The 25,932-nt window shown below is 37.2% G+C and overlaps 2 protein-coding genes across 3 annotated transcripts; both read left to right on the top strand.

The window, feature by feature from the left end:
• The first annotated feature begins 1,458 nt into the window (after positions 1–1,458).
• Positions 1,459–5,859, top strand: LOC121945956 (macrophage mannose receptor 1). Of its 2 annotated transcripts, XR_006105983.1 has the most exons (6): positions 1,459–1,597; positions 1,747–2,106; positions 2,219–2,557; positions 2,979–3,410; positions 3,491–4,392; positions 5,783–5,859. XR_006105983.1 is itself a non-coding variant. In XM_042490343.1 (5 exons), the coding sequence occupies exons 1-5, from the start codon at positions 1,534–1,536 to the stop codon at positions 3,850–3,852; spliced, it is 1,557 nt and encodes a 518-aa protein (XP_042346277.1). In that variant the 5' UTR covers positions 1,459–1,533; the 3' UTR covers positions 3,853–4,528. The 2 variants fall into 2 exon arrangements, 1 of the variants encoding a protein (XP_042346277.1); XM_042490343.1 differs by lacking the exon at positions 5,783–5,859 and having other exon boundaries at positions 3,491–4,528.
• A 2,985-nt stretch (positions 5,860–8,844) lies between these two features.
• On the top strand, positions 8,845–24,549 carry c4b (complement 4B (Chido blood group)). The gene is made up of 41 exons (XM_042489209.1): positions 8,845–8,976; positions 9,278–9,467; positions 9,550–9,724; positions 9,830–9,900; positions 10,003–10,091; positions 10,179–10,261; positions 10,346–10,433; positions 10,811–10,934; positions 11,064–11,193; positions 11,710–11,822; positions 11,907–12,065; positions 12,169–12,336; positions 12,431–12,622; positions 12,915–13,058; positions 13,168–13,291; positions 13,663–13,734; positions 13,829–14,041; positions 14,147–14,261; positions 14,488–14,558; positions 14,650–14,789; positions 14,881–15,096; positions 15,841–15,892; positions 15,985–16,074; positions 16,159–16,365; positions 16,754–16,829; positions 16,946–17,138; positions 17,228–17,323; positions 17,985–18,147; positions 19,264–19,457; positions 19,542–19,700; positions 19,792–19,851; positions 19,935–20,025; positions 20,110–20,290; positions 20,393–20,483; positions 21,918–21,992; positions 22,067–22,169; positions 22,264–22,353; positions 22,442–22,546; positions 22,644–22,727; positions 22,818–22,950; positions 23,048–24,549. Exons 1-41 carry the CDS (start codon positions 8,906–8,908, stop codon positions 23,184–23,186), a joined length of 5,130 nt encoding a protein of 1,709 aa, XP_042345143.1. The 5' UTR covers positions 8,845–8,905; the 3' UTR covers positions 23,187–24,549.
• The last annotated feature ends 1,383 nt before the right edge of the window (positions 24,550–25,932 follow it).

Genomic DNA, 25,932 nt, shown 5'->3' with positions numbered 1-25,932 from the left:
AAATTCATTTTAACTGCGTGTTCCATGTTTAGCAATGCTGAGCAGCGTTTGTTACATAATTATAATAGATTACAATACGGTTTTTATATATACATTTAGCATAATTTATTGTTTTTAAACTGAGTAAATGACCTTCAAAAAAGGTTTAATAAGGTATATCACTGATGCATTCTGTGTGTCGTGTAAAATGACTGAAAATGTGCATATAATGGACAAAAGACTCCTTCTTGGACACCTTTCATGGAAAAACAGGAATCACGTTTACCATGATGTATTGATGCACTAACAATCAAGATGGAAAATCGCAGTACATTCAAACAGTAATGCTGTGTTTTTTTGGGTAGCCTAATTCTGGCACAACACATCTAATCTGAGCCAACTCTTGGTCAGCCACACCTACAAGAAGTGCTGGAATGCTTTTCCCTTTGACAGGAGAGGAACATTCTGTATTGCACAACTTTTTTATGCTCCAGTGGTGTCCTGCAGTATCATCTTTCACCATCTAAAATATTTAAGTGTTTTGTTTTTGTAATTTTTTGAGTTCTTCAGTTCACTTCTTTGTTTTAAAGTTAAAAATGAGATGTAGGCTACTTTTAGAACAGAGCTGTTAATTAGTTTGAAAACTTTTTTTAACCCATGGATACAAACTAATGTAGCATTTACGTTTTTTGACACTTTGACACTTTTTGACAACAAGCTTTCTCAAGGAAAACTCTTTGTCTTAAGGAAACTAGACCACCTTGTCACAAGTACTGCTCTAAGTAAGATGCAGACTCCCAAAAAGTAACATTTTATACAAGATTCAACAGATAGTCTTTACTTTTCAGATGGACTTATGTTGACTTTTCAATATCTAACACACACACACACACACACACACACACACACACACACACACATAAAAAGGTGGGTGATATAGAGATATTTTACATGATAAATTATGTGTTATGTATGCACTAATTCATTGTCAGTATTTGTCTGTAATATAGGATATGGAAGGGAGACATGGGAAAGAGGTTTGCAATTTTCCCAGTTTGCAAAACAACATGCCCACCTTCATTCTTGACCAACCACGTCACTGCTGGACAAGATATAAAAAGCCCCATTTGGATTGGATGTTATTTGTCCAAGGGAGGTGGGGTAATTTTAATATAGCCTGTCCAAGTTGTGTCCTGGGAACTTAATGTAATTATGTGTAATTATTTGTCGCAACCTGTTGCCAGACAATGACAAAATCATAGATCACACATATATCCGCAGATTGACAAGGCTGTCCCCCTTTTTATCACTGTATTTGAAGTATCTGTTTCCATCTAAACAGACCAGGAAGCCATGTGCTGTACAGCATGTACAAGACAGAAGGGGAGAGAATCCTGATAAACTGCTTTGTCATTAGCCCCTGTTGAAGAGGAGTTTCTGAACAAGCCAAGTGGCATTCTTACTTTAGACTGTGCTGCTTACAGCACCGTCAGTAAGACGGCAACAGATCATAACTGATTATTAACTTAACTGCTTTTTGTTTTGCTGTTGATCATGCCTGAAAACAGATTCTGCGCAACAAAAGAGACTCAAACTTTGTATCTGCTTTTTATCTCAGGTTTGAACCTTTCATGTTTGTTGTCCATCATATTCTTAAATGTATGATGCACATGCATTAATGTAGTTGGCTATTTGTGAAGAAAAGAATTAGCCTTTTATTATTGTTGCTATTTAAATTGCTGTAATATGCCTCCTGTAATTTCACAGGGTTTTGCTCCTTCACAGCGGGATCTTCGGATTTTCACCTTATAAGTATTTCTAAGAACTACACAGAGGCAAAGCACTACTGCCGGGAGATGTACACAGATTTAGCTACAATTCACAACTCAACAGATACTGATAATTTGATCGCTTTAGTTCCAAGTGACGTTATCAGAGCCTGGATAGGACTGGAGGCTGGAGACGAGTGGACATGGCATTGGTCCTGGCCTGATCAGAAAGTGGATTTTGTTAACTGGAAGGCAGGAGAACCTCAAATAAAGAATGAAGATACGTGTGTAGAAATGGATCAACGCGGGGAGTGGATTGAAAGCGACTGTAGAACTAGAAAAAGTTTTGTTTGTCATGGTAAGCGAGATAGCAATATTATGGTCAGAGTTATTTCAGATGGCATAAATGTTTAAATGCACAACATCAGTATTATCTCTTTGTATAAAATGTCAAACCTTTGGATTTTCAGGCAACAGTGATACCAGTGGTCTAATTTTTGTTGATGAGACCAAATCATGGAGGGACGCTCAGAATCACTGCAGGGGCTTGTCGTCTGATCTCATCAGCATACACTCAGCAGAGGAGAATGAGGCAGTACGTAATGTGTCTTTGTCACAAAATGTGTGGATTGGCCTCTTCAAAGATCCCTGGAAGTGGTCTGATGGGAGCGAAACATCATTCAGATACTGGAGAGCCAATCAGCCAAACTACAATGAAGGTCAGGCTTGTACTGTTGCTGTGTTCAGAGATAAAGGGAAGTGGAATGACCTGAAATGCAGCACCAAGCGCAAATTTGTTTGTCGTGGTGGTAAGTTGCTGTATTACATGCTCTCTCTGTCAGAAAAGTGGTCTTGTGTATGTAATATTTTGTAATATTATCAGACATATGGACTCAGTCACATAACTTAGACTTGAGTCAGACCCGACTCACAAACTTGATGAATTTAGACTCGACTTGACAAAATCAAAAAAGACCTGCAACTAAACTTGAAGTTTAACGGCAATGACGCCACTAAATCAAACACACTGGACCTTTAATTACCCAGATCCACTTATTTAAACCAGTCCAATCAAGTTGCAAAGCTTATATTACATTACCTGTTTTAACAAATAAATATACATTTTTAAATGCATTCATGATTTCTGTAAATTTACTGAACCTTGCACCATAACAACAACATAACTGCATCTATAACTCATGTCTATTCATTCATGACTTACTTTTACAGCAAGGAAATCAATTCCAACAACCACCAATCAAGCAAGTACACAGGAGACGCTTACAACAGATCAGCCAACAGTGGATCTGACAACTCTTCCAAACATGTCAGAAGTCATGACGACGTTAGGCCTACATTTGACTGTGGATACCACCAATAACTCACAGGCTATTAATGTTACCACAGAAGAAGCAACAACTTCCAATGGAATGACAACACCAAATACCACAGATCTTGTGTCAAGTATGTCAAACACTGAGGTCCACAATTCGACAACAGAAATGTCAACTGTGACAGAAACACAGCAACCTCCCACAACCACTGCAACAGTTACTACAGACGGTGTTTCTACTTTAACAACACTGATGGGGACTTCAGCCCAGACCACTGCACAGTACTCAACCCTAACACCCACTGAAAACATTCAAAGTGTGGCTACAGGTATGTTTCAAATTATCACATTGTGTCCATTTTGCATACATTTGCATGATAAATGACACTCTGTTTTCATCCGTTTGAAGGAAACCTGATACTAATCCAGGAAAATATGACATGGATTGAAGCTATGGGTTACTGCAAGGAGCACCATGTTGATCTTGTCCACATTACCAACAAAGACATTCAAGGAAAGGTGGCTGAAAAGGCAAAGAACGCTACATCGCTCCATGTTTGGTTAGGTTTACGCTACACTTGTAAATTTAACTTTTGGTTCTGGACTAAACAAACTGCAGGCTGTTATCAAAACTGGGCCCTTGGACAAGGGCCTGAAGGGAAATATGAGTGTGGTGTTACAGGTGCCATTGAGGCCACTGGGAGGCAGCAGTGGGTAGGCTTGCCTGAGACAGAAAAACTGAATTTCATCTGCTACACATGCACTGAGTGAGTGTGGCTGGCCAGAGTCACTTCAGATAACAATGTTGTTGCAGCTCACTTAATGCTGTATGGACAAACAACCCATTTGTTCTGCTGATGCATACTTTGCTGTTTCAAAATTATTATTTTTTTAACAGTTATTAATTCAATATAATATTTTTCACAATTGATGGACTAACAGAGATGTGATGCTTATTCTAATGCTCACTGATGATGTCATACTTCCACCTTTGTTAAAACACAGCTGCCCTCTCTATTGTTAAGCTTGAATGTCATTAGATATGAAAACCTCATGTGGTGTGTAGGCGTGCACATTCACAGTCATGGGCAGCAAGAGTAATGTGAGAACATTGATCTGCTCTTTGCCTTTCACTCAGGGGTTACTATTTGCATGTTGACCCCCTGGGTTGGGCCCCAACATTGTCTTTTTCAGACCACCAGAGTGTGGCCCCGATCCAGACTGCCTGCTGCCCTCACTGACCTGACCTTCACTAGCAGCCACATGGAAGACAGAGCCACAGACACTCACCTTCCTGTCTGCACCCTTGAGGTACACGGACCATCTACAACCATGGGAACTATAAATGATACATTTTCATTGAGTCTCAAACTGCATGGCAGAATGCAACAGTGGTATCTTTCACTGCTATCATACAGCTTTTTGGATAAACATAATGTGCAACCTGTGTACTTTTATTTTTCATGTTTTAACTTTTCACTACACAAAACATACTTATTTGGATTTAATGGCTCCAGATACTTGTTTCAATGGGCTTTACTGGCATGTTAAAGAGTACTTCAACCACAAAATGATTATTTGTAAATCAATTAGTCCTGCTATGTTTCTTACACTCTGTGAAGAAAACATTGGGGGTTTTTCATACACCTTTACAGTAAATGACAAACATATCAATTAACTGATTGGGGACCATGTTTAACAAAAGCAAAACTATATCAAAACATCTGTTTACAAACCCCCCACACAATTTGTGCAGGGTAATCCATGTGTCAGTTATCCAGACATATGCTCAGTACTTCCCAAACCCATGCATTTTTTCTAAAACCTCCCTCTCAAAAACTGAACTGAAAATGAAACTTTTTTATTTCATTTTATTCCAATACAAAGATTTTTATCAAAAATGCATGTGTTTGAGAAGTACTGAGCATATGACTAGTTAATGAGACTTGGATTGTACTGCACGAGTTGTGTGAGATAAAGTGTTACTGTTGATAAATGTAGTTCTTAATAAGTCAATAAATCAATATCTTTGCCATTCTCTTTGGAGGCATGTGAGAAAGATTTCTTCATGAGTTCGAGGTAACACTGCTTGACATAAAAATAGTCATTTTGTGGTTTAAGTATACCTTTAAAGTTTATGTTGATTATGTAAAGACTGATACAACTCAAAAACATACTGTGCTTACTACTTTAAACTATTACAACTTCTGTCAGTTAAAACTCTTGAAAAACAAATGGTGATAACTGGTGCATACTGAAGGGAGTCCTTATACCACAAACTGATAATAAAGTAAAACATATCCTAATACGCCTTTAGGCCTCTTTTTGGAAAGAAGTGACCTTCATATTTTTATACATGGTCATTATCCTGTGTTAATACTTATGATCAGTATTTGAGTGTGTTTGCATAATTTAATTAAATTACTCCATATAACGAGTGAATATCAGTGCGTATAGCTTGTAATCCACCGCTGCATTTTGAAAACTGCTTTTGCATCCACAATGAGGGTCTTGTCACTTGTCAATTACCATGGACCATTACACATGAGTGTGTCATAGCTTAGTTTCTCCCTGAATAGGCATTGGTCAGTGAGCCTCCAATCAGTTCAATGTTAATGTCCCGTTGGGTCCAGTCAGTCAGTCTGTGGACTACCCCCTCACCTCTTTTTCTCACCCTCGTCTCCTCTTGTGTGCTGTCCAGCTGGCTCTGACCTCTGACCCTTTCACCCTCACTCCTGACCCCTGAGGACATTCCCACGCCACACCCTTTTGTGTACATCTCTCCATGGAAACCCAGCGGTCACTCCCTCTGCATTTTTAGAGATTATGGTGATGGACATAATTCACTTTCACTGGGATAAGTGTAATGCAGCCTAATTTGCCCTAATCCCAATTCAAGTGTGAGGTGCTACAAAATGTAAACTTATATATTTATTAAGAGTGTGCGTGAAAATTTTTCCGACGTGGGACATTAAATATATCCTTCAATATACATCTCATTCTATCATAAACATTATTTACTGAATTCAATACAGAATACATTTACAAAATCAAAATCTTAAATACAATGACTAAGTTCTACTGTCTGAGGGTGCAAACATACAACCAAAGCTGTGGTCATAATGTGAATTTACTCCAAAATTTCTGAAGTTGAAACTTCAAGAATGAGCACAAATATTAGTTTTTAACTTTACATCTCTCTACCTGCCATGCGCACTTGTGCCCTTACCTCTCTTCTTTTCTTCTTTGAGCATGCACCCCTCCGTGGATCCCTCCCTTCTTTTCCTTCTGTCACTTTCACAGTTAATTGTAGAAAAAGAGATTTTCTCCATTCAGGCTGGGTCTCTTAGGTAACCCCACTCCTGCATGAAATGAGATGGATAGAGGAGAGGAGATAGAGAGGGGACATGGACAGACAAACTGAACAAGCAGCGGTTGAAGACGGATGCAGAGGAGAGTGAACTTTACAATATTTGAAAAAGAATGAGAAACTTTGATATTTCATATGCATAGGGATAATGATTAACTTCTGCTTCTTTGGGACTATTATCACTGAATTACTGATGGTACATGGTGTGAGTATTACAATATTTTTTTTCGTCTGTTAGTAGAAGTTAATTTACTAATATCTCAGTTTTCTATAAAGGAATTGAAGGGAATTGTTAGATGTATTATAAAAAACATTTAGTGGTACAAACCTATATTTAATTGTTTTAATAGCTACTTTTGAATTACATTTTTAAGTGTGCAATATGCTTTCTTTTGGCAGTTTAATAATACTTAAGTCTCCTAACAGCAAGAGCTTGAACAAATACTTTAAACATGTCAGAGTGTTTTTTAATAGATATTTCTTCATGTGTTTTAATTAGTGTCCTCTGATATTTTATTAAACCATCATCTCCACAGGATTTACTCCCAGGGCTAAGAAATGCTAGTGCTGTTCATCTGAAGTTTGACAGGGAGTCTGATGTTGATTGTCCAAACGCAATTCTTGAGTAACTTCTCCATATCCAGGAGTTGTGGATGGACATCATGCCCCAGACTCTCGCTTACTCCCTCTTACTTCTCACTGCACTCACTACAGAGACCAACTTGGATATTTATTTAATGTCATGAAGCTGTGTAAAAAGAAGGGACTGAATTTTAATCGTTGCCAAAAAGTTTGACTTTGCAGGGTCCATACTGGATTTTAAACTACTGTTTGATCATTATAGGCATCTATAAGGAACATGTGAACATTAAATACAATTGAAAAAGTGTGATTATTAAAAAAAGAAAAATATATTTGGCTGATTTTTGTATTCACATTGAGCTTCCAGACCCTGGACTTTGGCTTTTCATGTCCCTGAGCTCTCTCTTATGGGAAGAAGCTGCGTCAGTGAATTGACATTTTTCAACTGTCTGTGAAGTCCTCAAAAGCTGAAATTGTTTCATTTGTGCCATATTATCTTGAAGAAAGAAGCAAACCAAACTTGTGGATAATGCCTATCTAAGGATGAATTTTAAACTTATTAATCTCTCTTACTATGTGTGGAGAATCCAATTATTAATGGGTGAGGAGATGATATGGCAACAGGCCACATGGTTTGTGGCTGGTAAACTGACAGATGTTTCTTCCATGTGCCGAATCTGTCTTTGGATCGTACAGGGCCACGACATTACCATTTTATTTTGTTTATAATTGTGTGTAGATGTTAACTTTATTGTAACTTTAACTTAAACTGTTATAAGCTTAATGTTGATGTTACAGCTATGTATTATTTAATCTGGAATTTATGGAGGTTATTTTAACAACAGAATTCAAAACTTTTAAATTAATGACAGGAAAAAGGCTTTGAAAAGAGCTGATTGTGTACTGACAAAAAATGAGTCAGACTCTAGGGATCAATGTGGAGCATTTTTAAGCACTCAATCTGGACCATGTTAGTGCTTAAATTCTTTGAAAAACCTGACAATCATGTTAATGGGTGTTCACATTTACACAAGCGACAGTACAGTCATCAATAAAGACATACACTTCTAATTCATTCACTGCAATTTTGGTTTATTATTTTGTAAAGTTAAAAAATGCTGTTCTCTTAACAGTCTGTTTAATATTGCATTGCACATTGTATCCTGACTACTACTACTACTAAAATAAATAAAGTTTCTGATCCTGTTTCTGGGTATATTTGTTACTATCATACACACACTGATAATAGTTTGTGTCTGTGTCACAAATCTTAAGTCTGTTCCATTATTATAAAGTTACAAGAAAACTGCACAGGACATTTATGTTTTAAATAAAGAGTACTCACTCCACCCCCTACCGAAAGAGTGCAAACTTGACTTCTTGTAAGTCATGTGATTTTGGGGAAATCTGGCTGAGTATATGACCAATGGGGGAATGGTTACACATTGGGAAACAGAAACAAACAGTGTCCTTGCTGCAAGCCAAGCTGGGATATAAAACTGACTGTTATAAAAATCAAACATGTAGTCTAAAATGCATCTGTCAGTCCAGAATGATCTGATCTGTGGTGTTGACCTAATTTTTCAGAAAAATGTCTACATCTCATTATTTCAATTATATAGAAATGTACTCACTGTTGCACATCAGTGCATATGTTTTATCTAATAGTAGAAAGGGTTTCTCAGTTTATGTATTGTCAGTTAACATGTGATCTATCACCTTTGATACTCAATAGTTATTTTAGAGAGAAAGAAAAACAGAGGGAGGGCACTGAGAGATTCAGCGATTGAGAAATACAGGGGTGGATGAATCACAAAACCACAGTTAGTCAAAAGCCTGTGTGAGAGCAGGCAAAGCAACAGGAGATGCACAATGGAGTGCTACATCTTTTCAATGCTTCTCCTGATCTGGACTGTGGGTTCAGCCTCTTCAACTGATGACGGGTAAATGGAGAAAAAGCTGCATGAATCTACATTATGTACTAATTTAACGTAAAGCCAACCTTTGTGTGAAGTGTAAAAAGGGTTAAAATAGGGTCTCCGTCTTCTAAGATTTGATATCATTACATATGTGTTTAAACATATTAAACAAATATGTAATGATAAATGATTATCACTTCTTTTTTATAATGTAGATACGATAAAATATATAATGTAGACACGATAAAATACCTATTTCATGTGTCTATCTATGTGCACTGAATTAAAGGACACAGTAAGAGTTAGTTTTCACGTTTGCATGCAGATTTTTTATCTCAGCCCCCGGATTGCTTCATGTTGGTGTTAAAGAGAAAGTGTTTGTCCAGATGGGAAAGAATCATCTCAACAATCCTGTTACTCTCTACCTGAAGCATGAGAGTACTGGTACAATCGTGTCTGAGAAGAAAACTACTCAGTGCACTGCTGCTGGGAGTGTCAAAACAGTTGAGCTCATGGTATGAGAAACCTTCCCACGCAAACAATTTTAGACGAGACTGAAATGTCATTAACTTAAAAATCTAATTTGCATCTTTACAGATAGACACAGACATTATGTCAAGATTGCCTCCACATTATAGACGTTCCACCCTTGCACTGGTGGCAGAGAGCCCCTCCTTTAGTGGCACAAAGGAGACGCGTGTCCTATTTTCAAAACACAGGGGCTATATCTTCATTCAGACCGATCAGCCAATCTACAACCCAACACAAAAAGGTAAAAGGATAGTCAACAAATATGAAGAACTGTAAAACAATGTGCAATAATTCTCCACTCATAAAATAATTAATAGTCATTTTATGTTGATTATCTCTCTTCTAGTGAGATACAGGATATTCACTCTTAACCACTCATTCAGGCCTACTGAGGAGGTCTTCCAGATATCAGTGTTTGTAAGTATATACATTTTCTCTGAGAACAAAGAGGACTTTGACAGATCTGCATTAATGCTTTCTGTGTATTTCGTGATTAATGCTTTTATTATTTTATGAAAGAATGCTGCTGGAAACAGAGTAATGAGGACCCTCAGGGTTGCAAAGGGAGGAATTCTGCAAGACACATTCTCCATACCTGATATCTCTAAGTATGTTGACAGATTTACCATGATCTGTATGTAACAGCAAAAATAACTGATATATCATTAAAACACATGCATGTTTTGTTTATATAGAATGGGCACATGGAAGATTACAGCACATTATGAAGGGGATGAAGCAAATGCTGCCTCCCGAGAATTCAAAGTCCAAAAATTTGGTACGCTAATTTATTTTAAGTATTTCATCATGTATTGCATTAACAGATATTGCCTTGTAAAATATTTTTTATCACACTCCCTAGTTTTACCAAGTTTTGAAGTGAACATTGCAATGGAGGAGAGCTATATTTTGCAGAATGCTGAACAGTTTGACTTCTCGATCGTAGCAAAGTAAGTGTTGATTACTTTCTGATTTATCTTACTTTACTGCTAAAGTTTCCAGTTAAAACTGCAATTTTGGTCACTATATATGCATAGAATGTGGTGGCCCTGAGAGTCAAAACATAACATTTTAGAAAACATGAGATTTCAGAAAACACAACATTACATAAACACATTTCACAAAACATGACATTTTCCAAAACACATTTCAGAAAAGAACCTGCTTATTACACCCCAGGATAGGCCTCATACCCCATTCAAAGTTATTGCTTACTGTAATGCTATTTCACAATTTGACATTAGGCAGCTTGACAAAACTCCAAAAATATAATTTTAGATTGTCTTTTTAATCATAACAGTAACAATTGTCCAATGATTTCCTCTAGGTATTCACATGGTGAGAGAGTTAAGGGGGCCTACCACTGCCAATTTGGAGTGGTAGAAAAGGGTACAACCCCGGGTCAAAAATTGAGGCCTGCCATTATCAGGGGACTGGAGTTGACTGGTTCGGTAAGAAATTATCTTTCTAAAACTTAATGCAGCACATTTCAAGACCTGAGATCAGACAATCTGGTAACATATTGCATCTCTCAAGTCTTTTGGTACTTGATTATCAACAATTTAAGCAATTTCTTACAGGTCCAGGATGGAAGTGCATCAGCTTCTCTTCAGATAGCGGACTTTCGTGAGCGACATAACAAAACCCTTGCCGAATTACAGCAAAGTGGAGCACAACTGTATTTGGGAGTATTTGTCACCAACATACAAAGTAAAGGATTCTCTGTTATTAATGTTTAAGTGAGCAACCGTATGGCGTAAAGAGAAAAAATATATTTCATAACATGTAAAATACTTGATGTTTTGTACACAGCTGCATGATGTTTCCTCATGTGGGTAAAATGCCAGACAGCTGCTTCAGTTTCCTGTTATGCACATCCAGGGGACCGGATGACTCCGGAGGGTGCAAAATGGTCTTTATTATATAGTCAATGATTGAAATACAACAATTTGACCCACATTACAAAAGACTGCTTGTAAAGTATAAGGTTGTCATTATAATGAATACTGCAATAGAGTGTAGGAGTAGTTGGTTCAATGTGCCATGAAAATGCCCAAAGATCCAAGAAAATGTTTGTATTGTCCCTCCAAGGTTAATACTGAATTTTTTTTTCTGATATTCTGAAAATAACTAAGAACAACTATTCAATTATTGCTATAATAGGCAGACATTTGGAATATTTAAGTGATTTTTCACTGAATCTAATATCTGCCATTTTTTGCTCAGGTGGTGAAATACAAGAAACAGAAGTTTACCTTCCTATCATTTCCCATAAATACACTGTGGATCTCTCTCGAACTCGCTCGCATTTTCTCCCTGGATATCCACTAGACGTTGCGGTATGCATGAAACTAACAACTGGGTACACAGCTAAGTACATGACTGTCGTGACTTTGTATATAAAAAGATTTGTTGTATTATAGGTGGTCATACGTCTGCCAGATGGCTCCCCAGCTGCTGGTGTGCCTGTAAATATTGATGTATTACCATCTACAGAGGGATCGTGGCAAGGCACAACAGACCAGGAGGGGGCAGCGTATCCTGTGTTTAACATACCCAATGTGGCTCAGATTACTGTTGAAGTCAGTATCCCCAAACACCTAATGAGTTAAAGATGTTCTTGAGTTGATAAAACACAGATTTTCTTTTAGTTAAGTTTAAATGTTTACACCCTGAATTCCTTAGGTGGTGGCAGATGGTCTTCAGCAGAGGAAAATAATTCAGCGTGCTTCATCACCAAGCGGCAGCTACCTTTACCTGAGCTTTACCCACAAGATGTATTCTGTGGGCGAGTTATTAACTGTGAATTTCAACACCATCAATGGCCCAGGAAAGGGGTTTATATACTACATGGTGAGACAAATCTGAGAGAATACAACATGGGTTGTTATGACAAACAGAAGCAACAGTTTTTATACCTTAACTTTTTCAATTGATTATGTTGTAGGTTTTAAGACGTGGGATGCTAATACAAGAGGGCTCTCTTGGATTTGGCACTGCAGTTAAACACAACCTGCAGATAACGTCTGATATGATTCCATCCTTTCGGCTGATTGGCTACTACTACAGCAAGCGTGGTGACATCATTGCTGATTCGGCATGGGTAGATGTCAGGGATGAATGTGAGATAAAGGTCAAGGTGAGTAAATATAACAGATAAGAGTGCACTCAGAGCAGAGTGACAGTAGAAAAACAGAAATTTACCTCTGTTGACAGTGTGAACAGATTAATTATGTATAAGTTGGACACTTATTGTATTTTTTGCATTTTTCATACACTGGGGATTTATTCTGTTAAATTTAAGTTAGTTCTAACTACTGAGCACAACCTCGAAGTTTACATGTATATATTTGGATGTTTTGTTTGTATGTATTGACTGAATTAACATTGACTTGAGTGAATTACATTGTATTATTTTAACTTTAATTTAGGTGGAACAAAAAGGACCGTTCATACCTGGAAGACAGTCAAAGCTTGAAATTGATCTACATGGTCAGAAAGCCAGAGTGGCTTTGCTGGCTGTGGATAAAGCCATCTACGCTCTCAATGCTGATAATAAACTCACAGCCAAGCAGGTAACCTTTTCACACACTCCTTTCACACTTATGCTCTCTTACTGGGGTTATTTAATTCAATCCATATATTATAATAAAGTAAATCCAAGCTCTTCTTCTTACTTTACAGGTGTTTTCCACATTGCAGTCATATGACCGTGGTTGCTCATACGGTGGTGGGGCTGATCCAGCGTCTGTACTAACAAATGCTGGCCTGTCTTTTGTATCTCAATCCCAGTCAATGTCGAAAGAAAGTATGACAAAATCACAACATTTTTTTCCATTTAAATTCTCTAAAATGTTAACTGAGAGCAGGACAGATAGATTATTCATCCTCTATAAGTTTTGTTATTCAGTAATTTTACCTGTCTAGATGCATTAGAAATGGTTTCAAATGTACATCAAATCAACACACACAGGCCTACTTTAGTGTAGCCCAAGTTTGAAAAAATGGGACAAAGCCTATTGCAGTGGGAGTACTGATATGGTACCTCGCCATTCAGATAATTTCTATTTTATCCAAAACTAAGTAAGCTTTCATAATGCCAACAACCATCAAAACTCAAGCAGCTATCTGTTTGCTTATCCCATACTAAGCTTCAGTGATTTCATACTACTTTTTCAGAGCTTGCCTGTGATGCACAATCTGCACGACAAAGACGCGCTGTGGACCTTCAACAGGAAATGAGGACCTTAAGTAAGACAACATTCTGCCATCACAACTCAGTGTTGATGTAAGATACTTCTGGTAAGAACATGTTAAACGTAAATGTTTTTAATGTCTATTTCAGAATCAAACTTTTCCGAAGAAAAGCTGCAAGAATGTTGTGCTCGCGGGTTTTCTCTCATCCCGATGATACGGACATGTCATGATAGAGCGAAGCGAGTCTCTCTGGTGGAAGTAAATTCTGACTGTGCAGACGTCTTCTTAAAATGCTGCCTTGAAGGAGAGCGTCTAAGACAAAAAAAGCTCCAAGAGGATGCCCAGAGAGGACTTGGCAGGAGTGAGATGAAATTTTTATGTGATCATTTAATGATTAACATACCTTCCTAGGATAGCATTAAATAACTGTGGCAAGATAATCTTATTACAAATCCTTAATTTTCAGCTGCAACCACAGATGACATTGAACAGTTCTTCTTGGACACTGCTGCTCAGTACATTCGCCGCTTTTTCCCGCCAAGCTTTGCATTCACTGAATTTGATGTAAATGACAAAGGGAGGTAAGAGGTGGATGGACACATACAGTTTCTAGTTACAGCCCTTAAAGCTTTTGCTACACCATTGTTTTGTTTATGTCCTTTAGATTTGTCTCAATTTCTCACTTCTAATAATGTGAATGTGAGAACTTCAGCATTTAATAATTTTTAGTGTAAGTAAATCTGAAAGTACATCTATAACATTAACTATTTGTTGACAAAGCATTTTATCTTCATTGAAAACCTTTAGGTATTCTTTGACTCTACCGGATTCCATCACCACATGGGAGGTTCAGGTCGTCACTATGTCTGCTGCCACTGGTAATAACAGATTCCCACTTCACAAAAACATTGTGGGTATATGACTGAGGAACTTTTTGTTAGTAAATGCAATTTACTATGTTTCATTCAGGTCTCTGTGTTGTTAAGCCATCTGAGGTCAGAGCTTTTAAGAGGACATTTGTGTCTCTGAGACTGCCTTATTCTGTGAAGAAATTTGAGCAACTCTCCATTTCACCTGTTATCTACAACTATGGCTCAGATCCTCTACAGGTAAATATAACCTAATGCTGACGTTAAGTGGCACAAACTGAAATTTAATACTTAATGTTATTTTTCTGTGTGGACACTTGCACTTTTATAGCTGGCAGTTCATATGGAACAAACTGAAGGACTTTGCTCCCCTGGCTCGGCCACCACTTCAGCATTTGTCAACATTACTGTGGAGCGAGAGTCTTCCCAGTTTGTCTCCTTCAGTGCTGTCCCCATGGTAACTGGTTCAATACCCATCAAAATACGTCTCTTTGATATGGAGAATGAGATGGGAATCGATGCAATTGAGAAGCCTTTGAAAGTGTTGGTGAGTGAATAAGATATTTTATCTCTTTGCAGAACCTTACAAAATAAATATGGTAACATATGTGACATGCTGGTAGTCATTTTGGACCTAAGGTTCAGCAAAAGTGACTCACCTTTGTTGAACCGCCATGTGTGTCATATCAGCAACTGCTTACTACTCCTTAACACGTTAATTTCAGTCTTTTAACCAAAAACTCTGATAACATTGTCAGGTGTTTTTTAAATGTTCTTTGAGTTATTTATATCTATGCTAATGATCAGTCAGTCTTTGCAAACTGATGAAAGTGTTATTAACAGTTAGAAACTGTAATATCTGTGCTTGTGTGTTTTAGACGTTATTGTTATTAAGTATGCATTAAAACAGTTGTTTTTTTTTTTTTTTTTTAAATGCTTTTCAGGCCATGGACCCCTTGGCTGAAAGACAGACAGAGCAGGGACTCCCTACTACAAATATTCTATAAAATTGAGCTGCTTATTAAGCTAAAATAAAATATAAGGCAGCCTTAAGTGCCAAGACAAACAAACAAGGGCACAGAATACAAAGCTATTAAAATAATTGTTGACACATTCATATATCTAGGGATCATGTTTTCTGTCTATCAAACATATGGAAGGCATAGTTATTTAGCATAGGTTAACTGGTGGTCAAGTTTGTGTAGTAGATAAACCAAAATGCATTTTCCACTTGTGTATTTTCTTGTGTAAGGCAATTACACACAGTAATCAGCTCACTATTTTGTTGTAGACAGAAGGACTAGAAAAGAGAGTGCAAGAAACCAGAGTGATAAAATTAGATGGTGAGTTCTTCCAGTATTTCTTAATGACACATGTCCGGCAATCATTATGTTTACTCTTACTTTAATAAATTTACTTCTCTCTATCTTGATAGGGAGGAGCACAATAGATTTCAATATAAGTGGAATTTTACCAGAGGACATAGTCCCCGACTCCAGGTCCAATATTTTCGTTTCCGTGGAAGGTATGTGCTGTTAGACAAAGACATGTAATTAATTTACCTTTTTAAATGATAGTGTTTTACCCTTTCAATGTTCTCCTCTGACAGGGGATGGATTTGGCAGTTCACATGCGAAGAACCTTCTTTCTCCTCAGAAGGTTGCTGACCTCATCGTATTGCCTACAGGATGTTTAGAACAGACAATGGTAAAATTGGCCCCAACAGCTTCAGCCCTCCGCTACCTCGACCTGAGTGAACAATGGTTTGACCTGCCTGCTGGTTCCAGAGATGATGCTCTGGATAAAATTGAAAAAGGTAGGAACACACAGAGCAGTGAACTGCACACAAATTTGCAGTAGAAGAATAAAGTTTCATAAATTCTTACATAATTTCTAAGGACGCCATAAAAAGCTAATGGTGATTGCTCCTCTTGCCCATTCACAGAGCCTAAAGATGGTAATGTTAGCCCATCTGTCTATGTCACATTTTGGTTCAGAACTTCACAGCTATGGAATGTATTTTAAGCAGACATTGAGTACAAATTCATACTAATCAAAGTATGTCTATTAAATAAATCCTAAAATAAATAAATGGGGCATTGAATATCTAAATAATGTAATAAAATGAGCTTTGCACCCTCACTAGTTATTAACAAGGCTAAAGAAATGTCTGCTCTTAACACAGTAAACACTTTCTTTGTCAGGTTATATGAGGATTTTAACATACAAGAAACGCAACGGATCTTATGGGCCATGGGGTTCAGTACCGTCTAGCAACTGGTGAGTATAAATACTGCCCTAATGTCTTTTGATGTAAGGTGCTTACTTATAATATCTCACATAATAAATCAAGTTTCCACATTTTCTGTAATTATTTTTCTTTCTCTTGTCCTCAGGGTGACTGCTCTTGTTGTGAAAGTATTATCGTTAGTGGCGCAGCGTCAGACAGAGGCTTTCGGACAGCAGGCCAGGAAGGCTCGGGTTGTGCCAGACGAAGAGATCAGGCAACCAGTCAGTTATTTGCTCTCAGTACAGAAGAATGACGGGTCATTCAGTGACCCAAATCCAGTGATACACAGAGGAATTCTGGTAATCTTTACTGCATACATATAATTCAATGTGGCAACAAACTCAATAGCAGTGCTTTGAATACAATACTGTCTCTGTGTTTAATGTAGAAAGGCAAAGACCAAGACGCATCCATGACGGCCTTTATAACTCTTGCCCTGCAACGGTCCCTTCAATTCCTGCAACCTGAATTGAGAAATAATGCGGTGAGATAATAGAAACTGTACTGGGTATCTGTTTAAAGCTATGCTAGTGGTTGGGATGCGATGTTAGTCAATCCACCATATTGGTCTAGACTTAAGTATCTCAGCAATGAATAGATTGTCATGCAGTTTTATACAGACATTTATGTTGCTGAGGATAAATTCTGATAACTAGTGATTACCTGACTTTCCCTCTAGTGCCATTAGCAGGTCAAAGTTCTCACCTTTCGAGTGAAATATCTCAGCATCTACAAGGGGAATTGTACAGACATTAATAGGTCCTAGGCTATGCCCCCCTCAGGATCAGTTGAAACAGCTTTGGTGATCCCTTGACTTTTCATATAATGCAGTTTTCAGGTCAAAATTCTAATGTATTCAGTGCTCTTGTTTATGACTGAATACCTGCAAAACCAGTGACATTCCCTCAGCCTCAGCTATACTTTGTATTTTGGGCTGATTAGCAAATATCAGCATGCTAGCAAGCTAAAATAAGATGGTGACATTATACATGCTTCACAGAGGCGCTAACATGGCTGTTAAAACTAAGCCTCGTTTCTGTTTATTGTTTTAAATATAATGTATTTTAACACACTAATCTATGAATAATTTGGAAAGATTAGGTGCAAAAAAGCGAATTGACTGCCTTCCTGCTACTTTCTGCCAGGAAGCAAGAATTTCAAGATCAACATCATATCTTCTGTCACACCTTGAGGAGCTTCAGCATCCCTATGCTGTTGCCATCACAGCCTACTGCCTCGCAGTCTGCCTGCCACAGGGAACAGATCATTCATCTGCCTGGACAAAACTTAGAGCACTGGCCACTGAAGGCATGTCAAATCAAAACTAATAGGTGTGGGCAATATAGATAAAATATGTCATTTACATACTGCGTTATCCATACAGTCGATTGAGCAACTGATTATGGATAAAATAATTACAGACATGTCTGTTTTAAGCAAATCCAGTAAATTACCTGACAGAACAATGTATTTCATTATATTATTGTAAAAATATATTTAATTACAAATATGGCCTTGCGGTTGCATGCTTTTGTGAACTAGTCAAGTTGCAGTTACATTTTAAATCCATGTCTGTCCAGATTCATAAGAAGCCATCAGATTTGACAATGCTTCAGGTATTGATGTTGGTGCAAAGAAGCTACAAATCTAAGACCTGGATGCTTCACCCACATATTCAGCCCAGGGAAGATCAATTCAATCAGCACAGTTTCAAGGTGGATATCCAAAATTAGTATCACCAAATCAATATCTGACCAAATGTCCTCCCTTGCTGAGTCATGGTGTTCTGTAATGGTCAGATAAGTGTTTTTGCTGAAAATTATGTCACAGTGAAGCTGACCTTAGATGTAAAATGTAAACATGATCATGATCATTTTTTTTCCTATTAGATATTTGTGTGACATTCTTGTCACAAAAATAATTTGAGTTAGGCCAAAATCATGTTTATTGAGGTCACAGTAACCTTGACCTTGGACTGTCAAACTCGAATCAGTCCATCATTGAGTCCAAGTGAACGTTTGCGCCAAATTTGAAAAAAAAAATCCTGCAGGTGCATGTCCATGAGAATGAGATAGACCAGATTAGTCGAAGTGACCTCGACCTTCGACTACCAAAAATCTAATCAGTTTATCATTGAATCCAAGGGGATGTTTTTGCCAAATTTGAAGAAATTCTCTCAAGGTGTTAAACTATTAAGTTCACAAGAATGGGATGGGCGGACCAAAGGACAGACGGAAATCCCAAAATCATAATGTCTCCAAACAATATGTGGCAGACATTTGTCAGTTGACCAGTTTACCTTATCTTATATTGCCCAAACCTAAGAGCAACCACACTTATAAAGTTCAACAAAAGAGTGTATCAGAATATGCTATTGCCTGAAGTTGTTATAATGTTTTACTTACCATCTACTTCTTATGGCAGGGAAGAATGGCTGTTATTTGTGGACAGCTGATGCCAGCCCAAAGAATCAAGCTCAGGCAGATGGCATCACGGTAGAGACTACAGCCTATGCCCTCCTAGCTGTAGTGGAACTTGGACATACCAAGTGGGCAGACAAAACAGCCTGCTGGTTAACCACCCAAGAAAACTACTTTGGAGGCTATAAATCATCACAGGTGACTGGGCTGTGCATAAAGACCAAATTAACCCTCAGACTTGAGATGTTGAACATGTTATTAATATTTTATTACTGTGCCCAGGATACCATTATGGCATTGGAGGCTCTTGCAGAGTATGAGCTAAAGAGGTCTGTCAGTCCTGAAGCAAATCTAATAGCCGAGTTTACGGCCCAAGGAAAAAAAGACATTATAAAACTTGCACTGAAAAATAAGAAGGAGAAGGTGGAAACAGACCTTCAGGTAAAAGAGCATTGTCACCATTACAGTTAAATACACACATTAATCTTTAACCCCATTCTTGGATTACTTGTTTTTGTGTCTTTTGTCCCAGAAATTTGCAGGGAACGACATTGTTGTACTATTAACAGGAAAAGGTGATACCAAGATAAAAGTAAGTTTAATAAATGACAGTGCATCTACAGTATATGATGAAATACTGCATAAATTAAAGTAAATAATCAATCTCTTGGGCAGATTGTAAAAGCGTACCAACTAATGGATCCAAAGGACGATTGTGATAAAGTGTCTATCAGAGTCACAGTGGAGGGGACAGTGAAGTACACTGGTGAGCTTTTTGCCATCAATGACAAGTCACAATCATGTATTGCTGATAAAAGTTACACAGTTACAATAACCTCTGTCTCCCTAGCTAAGGTCAAAGAAAATTATGAATACTATGATGACTACGAAAACAATGAGGAGTGGGTGGAGAAGGAGGTACGAGTGCCACAATCTGCAGTTGAGCGGTTTGATGCTCACACCAGAAACAGGAGGGATCTTGATAACAACTTAAATTCAGATGAGATGCTCACCTACAGAATCTGTGTCAGGTTTGTTGAATGAGACTATTTGCTCTTTAAGTATTAATGAGACAATGAGCTTTGCATGGAAAGTCACACATCCTACATTTTTCATTGTTTTCCTGTTTATAGTCATAGCCTGAGCAGCAATCTCACAGGAATGGCCATTGCTGACATCACACTTCTTAGTGGATTTGAGGCTGTAACTCAGGACCTGGACAGGGTTAGTAGCTCTTACTATCGCCTTTTCATCAGGGTTATCCTCGGCATTGTGGGAGCAACCATTTCTGGCACCTGCTGTCATATCCCACTCATTTCTCAATAGAAAAGCTGAGGGTTTTTGACAGTTGGATATCAAGTAAAAAATACAAGTGTGTAAATTAAACAAGAAAAGTTAACTACCACTTGTAACCTGGCAAACAAAGACTTACTGCTCCTGGCCAAGAAAGAGTGTGACATAAAACCCTGTGTAAAATCCTAAATGTAAAAGATAGGCCCTACATATTAACTAGTCATCTTTAGAGATGTTAAAAGGCAGATTTTATTACCTTTGGACAGAGCTTAGCTAGCTGTTTTTTTCTACCTGTTTCCAGATTTAATTCAAAGCTAAATTAGCCTTTATATTTGGCCTACAGAGATGACTCTAAGCAAGAGCATCAATGAGCATCCCCAAAATGTCCTAATTTCCCTTTAAAGATGAGTGTTGAGAAAACTAATTTACCAATCTAAGTTTAAGCAGTCACAATTCAGCTTTTTGGCTGTTTACATCCATTTGTTGGACACGTTATTATGGATGCAACTGCTTGCTGATGCAGAGGTCGGGTGGTTAGGACTGAGGCAAGGAGATCATGGTCAAATCTTGGATATTCTAAAATTAGAGTTTCCTAATTTACAAGAAAATAAAATCACAAATGTATTGTCAGAAAGTCAGGTGACGTATAAAAACTACACAGTCTGGGGGGGGAATGAGATGTGAATAAGATGAGGTGGATGAATTGGTCAAGCACAGAATTTTTCATTTAGGTGACTGGGGTTTGTATTTTGCGTGAATTAATGTTGGCTTGATATTTACTTAACAAGCCAACATAAATTAGGTTTAAAAAGACTTAGTTGATTTTTTATTTTCAGTTTTTAAGAAACCTAAAACAGTCGAACGCACATTGTGTAGATAAACTTTAGCAGTATAGCTGAATAGACTCATTCGTGTTCGCATCATATGTCAATGTTGCCAGGACACCCAGGAATATATGTACACCTGCATGTAAATAGCAAAACTGTCTTTTTACATATATTTATTAAAATGTCTAAAATCACTTTTAAAAGTCCGAGAGGTCGGATTTGATGTTTTTTTTTCACTACATTGTAAAATTTCAAAATAATTGTTGACAACTTTTAAAAACAACAACAACAGCAACATATAATTTATCAAATTCCTATCACATGAATTTAACCCAAAAATATTACTAAGTGTATTTTGGCAAAATTGTCCCTAACCCTAAGCAGTTCATTTTCAACTGGGGCTTTGATATGAATCTTTGACAAATTAAATTATCTGGTAAAATCAAATTTCGTTGTGAATGCACATTGAGGACATCATAAAAAGCAAAACTTAGTGAAAATATAGTTTCCAAAAGGTTATTTTCTTGTCTCCTTGTAGCTAACAGAGGAACCTGAGAGATACATTTCCCATTATGAAGTCTCCTATGGAAGAGTGCTGCTCTACTTTAATGAGGTGAGGCTAAAATCATTTTACAAACACACAGATTTTACATTTCCAGTACTAAAATTTTTCTTCTTTCACTCTAGCTTTTGGAATCAGAGGAATGTATTAGTTTTGATGCTATACAGAGAGTACCTATTGGCCTTCTACAGCCTGCTCCAGCTGTGTTCTATGATTATTATGAACCAAGTAAGCTTTTTATTCTAAATTTTCTGCATCTTTTGTCAAGACATCTTTGTTTAATTCACCAGGAATTTATGACCTATTTATGCTCTCCTTGCAGACACAAAGTGTACTGTTTTCTACTCTGCCCCCCAAAGAAGCAAGATGGTCTCCAAACTATGTTCAGAGGATGTTTGCCAATGCGCAGAAAGTAAGCCATTCCTCTAAAACCCATACTGACAAACACCTGTGAAAAATGGACCTTTATTATAGTTGCAGTGTTTTAATTTCTTCTTTAGGACCCTGCCATAAAGTACAAAATACATTCCAACTAGAAAGAGGCCAAAGAATCACAAAGAATCATCGTTTACAACATGCTTGCTTCTTCCCTACGGTAGATTATGGTGAGTTATGCAAACAAGACATGCTGTAAAATCTAATACCTTGACTATAAAAATACTACTACATACTTCCATATACTGACACTATGTTTTATTTCAGCATACATTGTTGAAGTCCGAAATGTTACCATGAAGAGTAACTTTGAACTTTACAAAATGACTATAAACGAGGTTCTCAGATCACGTAAGTAAAGCAGAAGCTGCAACACTGACCTTCAAATATTTATGCTTGGACAATCTATCTTAAATATAATGACAATCATCTGTCTGCCAGATGGAGATATCCTTGTTGATGAGAATTCTGTTCGAGTGTTTGCTAAGAGGCGCCATTGTAAGGGACAGCTAGACCTAGGAAAACAGTATCTCATCATGGGCAAAGATGGCATCACAACCGACTCAAATGGAAAGTAAGTATAGTCGATAATATAAAGTTAATATAAAGTAGAATTTTACACTGATTCATTCACATTCTGTCACTACATCACTCTCTGTTTCTTTCTGTAGGATGCAGTATCTGCTGGAGTCAAACACCTGGGTTGAAAGAAAGCCAGAGGAGGGATGCAAAAAATCTGCACATAGAGCTGCCTGCACAGGGTTTAATGCATTTACAGTGCAGTACAAGATAGATGGCTGCAGGCAGTAAAACAAAATGATCAGTTTAGTGTGAGTTATAGTAGCTTCCCATGAGATTTATGATCAGCATGGGTGTTTACAACTCTTTTTCTCACTGTTTATACTTAGTCTTTAAAGTACAGTATTAGAACCATACATAGATTAAATGGGGAATTCATTAAATATCATGTAGATGTGTGCAAAGAAGAGACTGAATTTTAATTGTTGCAAAAAGTTTGACTTTCAGGGCCCGTACTGTATATTAATTACTTGTTGAAAATCATTAATAATGGCATCTACACAGAAGAATTTTACATATAAAACATTTCAAAACTTGTGACAGTTAACAAATTTGACTTTTGGTGTCTCAATTAAAATCTCTTTTCAGTTCTCTCTGGTAGGAGGAGGCTGCAACAGTGCACTGACATTTTTTAATTTACATTTAAGTTTGAAAAGCTGAAAATCATTAAGGTGTTAATATATCATCTTGAAAAAAACAAGTAAACTCAACATGGATCTCATGCTGTGTGAGGAGAATCAGATTATAATGGGTGGGGAGATGACAGGGTAACGGGCCAACATCTTTCTTCCATGTGCCAAATGTGTCTTTTGATCGTACAGGGCTGTGACTGGCCCATTTTAGTATGTGTGTAATGTGTATACTGTGGATAATTTACATGTAAATGTTAGCCTGATTGCAGCTTTACATGTACCAAAATTTTTCAGTTCTTTGAAGATATTTTAAACTCATTGTTAATGTTAAAGCTATGCATGTTGTTTCAAAAATACAAGAAAACTTATAAATGAATACAATGGGATAACCTGACCTGAAAAAGTTTGTACTGAAACACAAACAATCTGTATCAACCAATTAGAGAAAGACCCAGCAAGCTAGAAATCTTGAGGCAAAATTTTAAAAACTTTAGGGATTTTGGTGTTAAATTCTTCCAAAACTCTTGAAAAGGATGTTCAGGGTGTTTACAGTAACATTTGAAATGTAAACTAAAGAAAACAAACATTAATTTTCTTTCCAAACAGTGTTTCATGTTGAATTGCATAATGTATCCTGATGTAATATTGGCATCTTGTTAAGTGTACTTTACACAATGCTTTTCATGTAGAAAATAGTAGCTGACCCTCTTTTTGAATATATTTGCTACTGTTATCCACATGTGCCAATAGTCTGTCATAAATCTTACATCTGTTCCATTTTACTAGTTCGGGACAAAGTTTGGCAGCTGTTTAAATTTCATTCGTCAACAATCATCTCACTGATGAATAAACATGAAAAAGGTTATAGAGTTACAAGAAAACTGTATAGGAAATGTATGATCTGTTAAATAAGAAGCTTCAGTAACTTCTGATAAGATATATTAAAGATCTGAACCACCAAACTGTAGAAATGGTTGTAATTAGGAAGTTTACAGATATAGCTCTACATCACTTCACTCTAAATTATTCCTGCACCAGTAACTAGTACTCTCTCCATCCCATAGTCAAAGAGCCCAAACTTGTAAAGCCCAACTTCTTGTAAATCACATGATTTGGTGGAAATCTGGCTAACATGCAGCAACCAATCAGGGAATGGTTACACATTATGAAACAAAAACACTTTCCCTTCTGCAAGCCAAGCAGGGATATAAAACTGGGGTGTATTCATAAAGCCTCCTAGTACAAAAAGTGTCTCTTATTGACAAAAATCCATGAAAATTCTGAGAGTTCTGACATTTTCTAAGAATTTTCCCTTGGAGTTAAGACAAAGTCCTAGTAATGATAACAGTTATTCAGTAGAGAGGAGGACTTTAAAGAGGCTTAAGAGTTTCTAAAGCAGAGAATAAAATGGTGGAAAAACAAAAAGGTAGGACACATATTTCCAAACACTAAATGAGAGTGAGTGAGTAAATGAAACGCTACAGATTAGATGTTGCAAGGATAATTTTTTGATTGATCTCATTAGAGATTTGCTCACATCATCCACCCAACGCAATAACAATATAACACCACAAATAAAGTAATCATAACACAAATATATTTGGCAACTGTAAAAAATGGTGCAGCAGTGATGACTTGTCTCAATTTTCCATCAGCAGAGTGATCACACAAGCAATTAAAACTGCAATCAGCGATGACAGGGCCCTCCCACCCCCACGTACTTCGGGTTTACTGGTGGGACTCCAGCTAAAGCGGACATTCATTTCTGTTAAATTCTGTTAATGCACCTGAAGTGAGATATTTCTCATGGGGTAGTACTTCTAGCGCCCATCAGGTGGCATTGGAGGGGACATAAATTCCACTTATTCTTGGTGTACATCATTTGTAGACCAAACCATGAAAATTTCATGTAAATTAAAAGATAATCGTCTTGCAAGGCTTACTTTTTGTTGCCAGTAGGTGGCGCAGTGAGTATGACAGTTAATTGACATGTCGATGCCTTCAGGTGTTCAGCCCGATCACAACATAGATTAGCAACGATATCATGATTCACAATAAATATAACAATATTTACAAGATAGTATAAAGAGATAGAGATCTTTGCTACTTTATGGGCCTTTGTAAATACTGCCATGCTTTTGTATTGTTCACTTTTCAAAATGTTATTTATATATTGCAAAATAATGAGAATGTCATGTGACTCATGCGTAGCTGTTTAGCACAGCTGTGAATGCTCATGTTATTTCACTGAGCGAACCTGAAGAAGCCACAGGCGAAACGCGTCGCTCACTCTGAATAAATCACAGTAAAGTCATTCAGTGTGCGGTGGTCTACTTTGTTTTCCA

Source organism: Plectropomus leopardus, chromosome 7, assembly GCF_008729295.1.
Source record: "Plectropomus leopardus isolate mb chromosome 7, YSFRI_Pleo_2.0, whole genome shotgun sequence".
Lineage (NCBI taxonomy): Eukaryota > Metazoa > Chordata > Actinopteri > Perciformes > Serranidae > Plectropomus > Plectropomus leopardus.
Note: the sequence above shows the minus strand (reverse complement) of the source record. Positions and strands in the feature narration are given on the sequence as shown.